The sequence below is a fragment of the Miniopterus schreibersii genome (genome assembly GCF_964146895.1).
Source record: "Miniopterus schreibersii genome assembly, chromosome: 12".
Classification (NCBI taxonomy): domain Eukaryota; kingdom Metazoa; phylum Chordata; class Mammalia; order Chiroptera; family Miniopteridae; genus Miniopterus; species Miniopterus schreibersii.
In genome coordinates, this window is record NC_138112.1 from 45,297,924 (window position 1) to 45,307,483 (window position 9,560).

Sequence of the window (9,560 nt, forward strand, 5' to 3'; positions counted from 1 at the left end):
CATTCTATGTGCTCCTGAGAAAACAACTAGAGTGAATGGATGGAAGGGGCTGATTTCTCTAACTAAATGATCCCAGTTGACTGACTGTCCATCAGTGAAACTGGCTGGGAGTTACACTCAGCAGCTTGTCACCAGCAGTTCTCACAGATGCCAGGGATGTTGACACTGGGAAGTTTCTACCTTGGGTAGGCATTATACCCTATGACACCCCAGAAGCCTTCCAATGGGGAGTGTGATTCCATAGGATGCATCAACTCAGTCTTCCCAGGTTTATTTTATTTTTTATTTTTTAAAGATTGTTTTAATTGCTATTTAGAGAGTGGAAGGGAGGGAGAGGGAGAGAGCAAGAGAAACATTAATGTGAGAGCAGAACATTGATTGACGGCCTCCTGCACACCCCCACCTGGGATGGAGCCTGCAACCCGGGCCTGTGCCCTGCCCAGGAATCAAATCAGCAACCTTCTGGTGCACGAGATGATTCCCAACCACCTGAGCCACACTGGCCAGGGCTCCCCAGTTTGCAATACAGCTCCCTGATTGTAACGGTTTTGTCCATTGTGTTCACTGCTTTATTCCTGGCCTTGAACAGTGTCAAGAATATAATAGGCTCTCAGTGTTTGTTAAATGTGTGAGTGTCTCAGTTAAACTTACTGCAGGACCTTAAGCCATGTGCTTTTCTTCCTCTGCATGTCGGAGAATTAAAAAGTTGGGTTGGAGGCCCTCCGATGACCTTTCTAGGTCTGACAGTCTGTGATCCCATTTCCAACTCCAAGAAATTGTTTCTAAAAGGCTTTGCAGGCTATGGGGTGTTTCGGGGGGGGGGGGCTATAGGGTGTTTGGGGGGGACAATTGGAGGGGGGTTTTGCATCATTGATGGGTTAGCGCAAACCTGATTTAAGGAGGAGTTGGGGACTAGGGAACTCTCTGAAAATAAATGTGAATTGTGTCTTTGAGATGTCAGGGTTGTAATTCCAGCAAGGGGTATTTTACTAAAGCTGAGGGTACAGGATAATGAAGACCCATCCCAAGCATGTTGCCTTTCCTCTTTTGAGTCAGCCTGGTCAACAAAGTGTTAACAGTCCCTGAGGCTCTCTGGGGGAAAACAGCATAAATAGCAGAAGGGACTCCTTTTAAATGTATGGAATCGCATTTTTTCCTTTTATTTTTATTTTTACTGTCGAAAGTATTACAGATGTCCCCTTTTTCTCCCTTTGATCCCCTCCACCCTACACCCACCCTACATTTTTCTTTTTCTTTTTAACAGTCTTATATTTATTGCTGAAAGTATTACAGATATCCCCATTTTGACCCCCTCCACCCCACACCTACCCTACTTTTTTTTCTCTTGATGAAGTTCCCAAAACACAAAATATCTTTAAAGAAAGAGTTCCAGCAATTTCATGTCCCCCTGAGGTTTGGCAGGATTGCCAATGTCAACAGGTGGGCTGAGTGGGCCCAGATTTGCTACCAGATAAGCCAATGAGATAGGCTGTCATATTTATTGAATATAGAAGAAAATATAAAAAGATGCACACTTGGTAATTTTGCAATATCTTTATTATGTAGTTAGATGTAATTTATTTTGAATAAGACAGAGTCTTTTCAATGCCAATTAGCATGCATATGTTTGGTTTTCATGCATTCCTCCAATTGATTTTATGATAAATTTAAAGAAGTAGGTAGGGTTCAGCTTCATGGTGATCTAGGAGAAAAAAACCAACAGTTAGGATTTAGTTACTTAGTAATTGTGTGTACTGACATTTATTATCTCATTTACTCTTTGTATTAATACTGGGAGGTGGTTGCTTTTGTTGCCTCAATTTACAGATGGGGAAACTAAGACTCAGAAGGTATCTGGCCTATGGTCATAGTGATAGTAGAGGGCAAACACAGTTCTTGACCCCAGGTGCCTGCTGGGAATTCAGATGTACACAGCATTATAGTGTATAGTCCAAAAGCCTAGCAAGTAGCAGAGTGTGGACTGCACCCCTGAGATACCTAGTCATCCACCCTCCCATCCAACTGTCCAAGGGCAGTCACCTCCTTCCTGAAGTCATTCAGCTGCTTAGTCCCACAGGTCACGGCGGCGGCGGCCGAAGGCTCTGGAGCCCACATAGGTTGGCACAAAGTTGTTCTTCACCACTGCCCCAGACCTGCTCAGCAAGGCTGCCAGCTTGTTGGTCACGCAGGTAGCAGTGTTGCAGGCTCTCTTCTGAGCAGTGATGCTGATTTACATGAAAAGGGTTTGCATCACTGTCCGAGAGGTCCTCACCTGCTCCTTAGGACACCTGTTCTTGCTATTTGAGACAGGGACCACCCACCATGCCCCGTGTTCGGCTATCCTAGGCTCCCCCTAGCCCTGTGACAACATGTGCATCTCCACAGATCCTACTCATGTAAAGGCTCCAGACCTACCTCAGACACTGCTCTACCTGACCCTACCCTCTGCAAGGCCTCTCTGGTGTGCCTTCCTGGGCAGGACTGGAAGAAAGGCATGCCCTGTTCTGGCAGGCGTTAACCGACCTGATGTCCTCGGTCTCCTGCTCCTGCTCCCGCTCCCGCTCCACATCACTCATCTTCTTCTGCACGTAGTCCTTCACCATGGCAGCCAGGATGAGGCACAGCTCGTCCTCTGCCTCCGAAGCAGGGTCGGGGCGGCTCTCCAGGACAGACCTGGGGAGGCAAGCAGACCCTGGAATTTTGTGGACTTTGTTTTATGCCCTGACCCGGAATCAGGAATTGATCAGCCATTTCCTGGATCCTAGGTGGACACTCAACCACTGACCCATGACCGGCGGGGCGAACTCATGTTAAATTTAATAACAACCACGTTATAGGCAGGTTTACAAATATACACCCCCTCTCCCCCAAAAGCAGTAAAACCCTTGTTAACTTTCAGCACACCACGGTTCAGACCACAGGATTGTGTGACCCCAGGGGCAGTGGGAGGGGGTGTGCTGCTGGCAGGGCTCTCTTACCTGAATGGTGCTGCCTGGAGGACTCCTGCCTGGTACAGGACCAGGATGCCAAGAGCCAGGAAGGGCGAGTACTTCCAGAAGCCCATGATGCCTCTCTGCAAGAAAAACATGGTGTCACCCCCTACAGCAGTAAGACCCACCAAGCTTTGGTCTAGGACCGTCTTGGAGCACCCAGCAAAGAGACCCCTCCAAGAACCAAATGGAGCAGAATTTTTCATCGGAACCCAGGACTTAAACTGGCAAAAAAAAAGCACTCAGCCTCAGCCCGGGTCTTGCAGTTTAGAGCTGAGACCCTAGGTTTTTACGCCCGTTTGTCACCTACTCCGATCTCGCCCAGGTTGCCAACAGGTTTCCGGGCGTTCGCGAGGCGGGAAACGCAGCCATGAGCTCGCGGTCTGCAGACGGCGCTCCCGGTGCTGCTCGGAGCGCGGTCCCGGGAACCCGGGCGGGCACGTCCGCCGGACCGAGCGCGGCGCTGCGCGGAGACGGGGCAGCGAGTCCCCCCGGAGACCGTCCAGCGGGAGCCGGGAGGAGTTTGGGAAGAACCGCGGACCAACAGATTGTGTAACGCAGAGCCCCAGACAGAAGTGGACAGAGACTTTGAGACTGGCAGGGAGATGGACCGAGAGAGAGCAGCGGAGAGAGAGGGAAGGGAGGAGACGGAGAGATGGACCCACAGCTGAGCTGGAGTCTCGGGCTCACCTGGCAGCAGGTACCCCCGGTGGCGGTGGCGACAACGGTGGCGGCTTCCGTGTTTGTCCACGGCACTGTGGAAGTGGCAGTGACTCTCCAACTGGGAAGTCGCTCCAAAGCCTCGCAGCCCCGGCGGCTCCTCTTATTCCCCTGCTCTGGGTCTGGGGAGGGGGCCCAGGAGCTCCGGGCAGCCAATGAGAAGGAGGATCCGGTGCCTGGGGCGGATTGTGTCACCCACTTGCGTCCAGGACCTGTAGCATCCATCAGAATCATCCCGCTTGTATTTGCATTGAGGTCACTGATGGAAAGGAGAGGGGGGAGAGGTGGGGGCTAAAAAACACACATCCATAAAGATAGCAGGATTTGGGGGACAGTTTGACGTCATTGTAAATTTCACCTGTTCAGTTCCATCAGGCTTTGAAGTGCACCCCACTCCATCCCCAGCTGCGCGGTCTTGTAGGGCGGGGTCCGGAAGGCAGAGACCCCTGGCTCCCCCAAGCCTGACCTTCAGCCCCATCCAAGCGAGGGTGAGAGGGTTAATGCTTCACAGGGTTGGTTCTGGGTCCCAGCAAGGTGTTTAATTCGGGCATCTGGAATCACCCACAGAGGAGGGCGGCTTGTGGGAACAAGAGATGGACGTGGGAGCGAGAACTTTGTCAGGCTGAACTCAATTCCGGCTGCGCCAATTCCTGGAGGTAGGATTATGGACAAGTGACTTCTCGGTGCCTCAGTGTAAAATTCACCCTCAACAAGGGTTTGAACTGTGTGGTGGATCCAATTATACTTGGTGTCCCCCCCCCCCTTTTTTATACATCCAAATCTCTGTACTTTATATTTATTTATTTATTTATTTATTTATTTATTTTATTGTTGAGAGTATTACAGATGTCCCCCAATTTCTCCCTTACCCACCTCCACCTATCTCCCACTCCACCCCACGCCTCCACCTGTCCATTGTCTGTGTCCATGGGCTATATAAACTTCTAAGTTTTTTGGTTAATTTCTTCCTGCTCTCCTTCCTTCCTTCCTTCCTTCCTTCCTTCCTTCCTTCCTTCCTTCCTTCCTTCCTTCCTTCCCTCCCTCCCCCCGTCCCTCCCTCCCTCCCTCCTTTCCTTCCTCCCTCCCTCCCTCCCTCCCTCCCTCCCTCCCTTCCTTCCTTCCTTCCTTCCTTCCTTCCTTCCTTCCCTCCCTCCCTCCTTCCTTCCTTCCCTCCCTCCCCCCCGTCCCTCCCTCCCTCCCTCCCCCCGTCCCTCCCTCCCTCCCTCCCTCCCTTCCTTCCTCCCTCCCTCCCTCCCTTCCTTCCTTCCTTCCTTCCTTCCTTCCTTCCTTCCTTCCTTCCTTCCTTCCTTCCTTTTTTCCTTCCTTCCTTCCTTCCTTCCTTCCTTCCTTCCTTCCTTCCTTCCTTCTTTCCTTCCTTTTTTCCTTCCTTCCTTCCCTCCCTCCCTCCCTCCCTCCCTCCCTCCCTCCCTCCCTCCCTCCCTCCCTCCTTCCTTCCTTCCTTCCTTCCTTCCTTCCTTCCTTCCTTCCTTCCTTCTTTCCTTCCTTCTTTCCTTCCCTCCCTCCCTCCCTCCCTCCCTCCCTCCCTCCCTCCCTCCCTCCTTCCTTCCTTCCTTCCTTCCTTCCTTCCTTCCTTCCTTCCTTCCTTCCTTCCTTCCTCCCTTTGCTCTGAGATTCGTTGGTCTGTTCCATGCTTCCATGTCTGTGGTCCTATCTTGTTTGTCAATCTATTCTCTCAGATTCCACATATGAGTATTCCTCTCTCTGGCCGGGGTCCCCAATCAGCCCCGCTGGCAGCTCTGGTCTCTCTCTCTGCTGGCAGGAGTACCCCAAATTGCCCAGCTCTGGTTCCTCTCTGCCAGGGAGAGGGCTCTCTTCCCCTTCCCCACATCACACAGTTCAAATGCTTTCTGCGGCTATGTACATTGCCTTACAGGAAAGCAGAGTGTCCCTGTAGGTCACTTCTGGGTGCAGCCCACAGACCCCTTTCTATTCTGGAGCCACACACTGTAGGAAAGGCTTTCCTATGGTCAGCACTAAGGGTAAAACTCTCCTGCCCCAGCTGCCATTAGGTGCGTTCTTTCACTAGGGTAATTTGGAACCACACAATGAGGAAGTGATACCAGAAGCCGATGATTTGAGAAGGGTGCATTTATTCTCTAAAAATAATTCTTGATAAATGTTTTTCTCCATGTAGCAGTTATCTTACATGCTCTGAGGCCATATTGTTGGGTGCACATGTGTTCATGATAAATTGAATAAAGTTGGACATTTTGTGGGGGAAAACAGTATAAATAGCAGCAAGGATTCCATTGACATGTATGTAGAATACATTTTCAGTGTTGATGAAGTTAAAAAATGACATTAACATTTTTTTTAACGAAGAGTTCTCTGGATGCACAGTGTTATTTTGTGTCCTCAGACACTCAGAAGGCAGTCATGTCACCCTGAGGTTTAGCAGAATCACTAACACTAACAGTAAGATGATGGGCTGACAGAGCCCAGATTTGCTATCATATGAGCCAATGAGATTTGCTCTCCTATTTACTGAGTACAGTATCAAATATTTTTAAAAGGATGCACACTAGGTAACTTCAATGATTTTTATTTTGCATTTAGCTTGAGTTTCTTTCAAACAAAGAAGATAGTGTTCAGTGTCAAGAAGGATGTGAATAGGTGTTTCTTCCACATTCTTTTTCTACAAGTTGCTTTCATTACAAAAAAAAAAAAAAAAAAAAAGGATTCCAAGACGGTGGTGGATTGAGTGGAAGCTACACTGTAATTCCAAACTGGAATTACAACTAAAATATAGAAAAACCATCCTGAATAATCAACTGCAATGAAAGACTAGCTGGGGAGCACCCTCATAATCAAGGATGAAAAGTGGTGACCACATAGAGACTGGTAGGAAGGCACAAGAAGGTTGGTTGGGCTCCCACAGGCAACAGCTGAAGGTCCGGAGGTGTATTTCAGCTGTGGGGGGTTCCCACTGAGAATTTTGGGGCCAAAACCCAAAGCTGATCTTCCCAGCCCAGAGCACCAGAACTGAGAAAGCCCACATAACATCTGGCTGTGAAAAGCAGCTGAGTTTCTGTCTGCCAGGGGGAGAGGGCTGGAAATGCAAGCACCCTCTTAAAGGGCCAATGCACAAAGTTTCGTGTGCAGCCACTCACCTTGGGCTCTGGCAGAGGGAGCTCAGAGTGGACTAGAGCTGTGTGGGGAGAATAAAGAGATGCTGCCTCTGGGGATAGAGCTCAGAGGGCAGCCATCTGGATTCCTGTGCTGAGCCATTCCCCCATATGGCAGAGGACATCTTTCTCAGGCAGACATCCAAGTAGCTTTTGCCTGGGGGGAAGCAATTTCCCCACTCTGTTGGAAAACCTCTCACTGCACTCTGTGGAGTTTCTACAGCCTCAGGCTCATTAAGAGATTGAATAACAATCAGACTCTGGGTGCTTTGAGTCTTTGCCTGATTTGCTTCTGGACCCAGGGCTTGGGAAAGCAGACCTTGATGGGTATCTTGGTCCTTTCCAAATCCACCCAGCCCCAGTAGAGGGAGTCACAAGCTGTGGAGTGTGGAAAGTTTCAAACAGGGTACTAAAGGCCAGTCACAAACAGCCTCTAACATTGGCCTGCACCAGAGACCATCCAAAGGACTGGGAGTTTTAGCAGATCTACCTAATACATAGAAATAAATCCAAACAGGCAGCAAAAATGGAGAGGAAAAAACCCCACACAAGCCCTGAATGAAAGAACAAAAGAATTCTCCAGAAGAAGAGCTATATGAAATGGAGGCAGGAATCTATCAGATATACTCTAATCATAGGATGCTCAATAGCATGGAAAAGAAATAGAAACTATGAAGGAAATGAAGAAAGACATACTAGAAACACACACACACTGGAAGGAATAAACAGCAGATTAGGGGAAGCTGAGGATCGGATCAGCAAATTAGAAGACAGGGTAGAAAAAAACCACTTAATCAGAGAACCAAAAAGAAAAAACAATTAAAAACCAGGAGGATAGTTTAAGGGAGCTATGGGACAATATGAAATGTAACAATATTTGCATCAGAGAAGTACCAGAAAGTGTAGAAAGTAAGCAAGGGTTAGAGAACCTGTTTGAAGAAATAATGGCAGAAAACTTCCCTAACCTGTTCAAGCAAAAGTCACACAAGTTCGGGAACCACAGAGAATCTCAAGCAAGAAGAACCCAAAGAGGCCCACATCCAGATACATCATAATTAAAATGCCAAAAATTCAAAGAGACAAAGAGAAAATCTTAAAGGCAGCAAGAGAAAAGCAATCTGTTACCTACAAAGGAGTTCCCATAAGGCTGTCAGCTGATTTCTCATCAGAAACTCTACAGGCGAGAAGGGAATGGCATGAAGTAGTCAAGGTAATGAAAAACAATGTTCTGAAACCAACACTGCTTTATCCAGCAAGGCTGTCATTTAAAATAGATGGTGGAATAAAGAGCTTCCCAGACAAAAAAAGCCTAAAGGAGTTTATTACCAGCAAACCAGCATTGCAAGAAATGTTAAATGGACTATTGTAATAAGTTGAAATAGAGAGAAGGAGAAACATAGGCAGAAAGAAATAAAATGGCAATAATTAAGTACCTATCAATAATAACCTTAAGTATAAATGGATTAAATGCTCCAGTCAAACACGTAAGGTAGCTGAATGGATAAGAAAACAAGACCCAAATGTATGCTGTCTACAGGAGACGCACCTCAGAACAAAAGAGTAACATAGGCTGAAAAAAAGTTACAAAAGTTCTGGAGGACTTTAAGGGAGAGATGGACAGCAACACAGTTATAGTAGGGGAGTTTAGCACCCCACTGACTTTACTGGATAGATCTTCCAGACCGAAAAACCCCACAAGGAAACAGTAATTCTAAATGATACTCTAGATCAGATGGATTTAATGGACATTTACAGAACATTTCACCCCAAAGCTGTGGAATATACATTCTCCTCCAGTGCATATGGGACATTCTCAAAGACAGACCACATGTTAGGACACAAAACAAGTCTCTACAAGTTCAAGAAGGTTGAAATCATATCAAGCATCTTCTCATACGTTTACACCATGGAGTACTATGCCACTGTAAAAAAGGACTTCTTACCCTTTGAGACAGCATGGTGAGACCTGGAGAGTATTATGCTAAGAGAAATAAGCCAGTCAGAGACAAGTATCACACTGCTTTACTCATATGTAGAATCTAATGGGCGAGATAAACTGATGAGTGAAGTAGATCCAGAGACAGAAGCATGGGACAGACTGACAAATCTCAGAGGGAAGGCAGGGGTGGGTGGGTGGGCAGAGATTAACCTAAGAACTTATATGCATGTACATAACCCAGGGACACAGGAACACAGACAATAGTGTGATGAAGGCCTGGAGTGGGGGGTAGGGTGCAGGATGCAGGGAGTCAATGGGGGGGGGGAGGCACATTTGTAATACTTTCAATAATAAAGATAAAACATCAAAAAAAAAAATTAAAGAAGTAGAGTTCAGCTTCATGGTGACCTAACAGAAAAAACCATAGTGACTAAAATTTCGTTACTTTTTAATTATGAGGCTTTTAACATCTCTTATATGGTTTAGTTTTAGGTTTTTTTAATCCTCCCTTGAGGATATTTTTGTTTGTTTGTTTGAATCGTCACTGGAGGATATTTTTTCCATTGCTTTTCAGAGACAGTGGGAGAGAGAAAGAGAGAGAGAAACATCAATTGGTTGCCTCTCGAACGCTCCCCACCCTGGGCAGGGGATTGAGCCTGTAACTGAGGTACCTGCCTTTCCCTGGAATTGAACCCGGGACCCTTCAGTCTGCTGGTCGAAGCTCTAACCACTGAACCAAACTGGCTAGGGCTGAGAGTATGTTTT

General features: G+C 47.4%; 1 protein-coding gene across 1 annotated transcript; it reads right to left on the minus strand.

The window, feature by feature from the left end:
- Positions 1 to 1,537: 1,537 nt before the first annotated feature.
- LOC308565062 (calcitonin gene-related peptide 1-like) lies at positions 1,538 to 4,340 on the minus strand. Its single transcript, XM_081153845.1, has 6 exons — positions 4,069 to 4,340; positions 3,681 to 3,969; positions 2,979 to 3,073; positions 2,524 to 2,673; positions 2,041 to 2,225; positions 1,538 to 1,702 (listed from the first exon to the last, which is right to left on the minus strand). The coding sequence occupies exons 1-5, from the start codon at positions 4,107 to 4,109 to the stop codon at positions 2,066 to 2,068; spliced, it is 735 nt and encodes a 244-aa protein (XP_081009971.1). The 5' UTR covers positions 4,110 to 4,340; the 3' UTR covers positions 1,538 to 1,702; positions 2,041 to 2,065.
- Between the last annotated feature and the right edge of the window lie 5,220 nt (positions 4,341 to 9,560).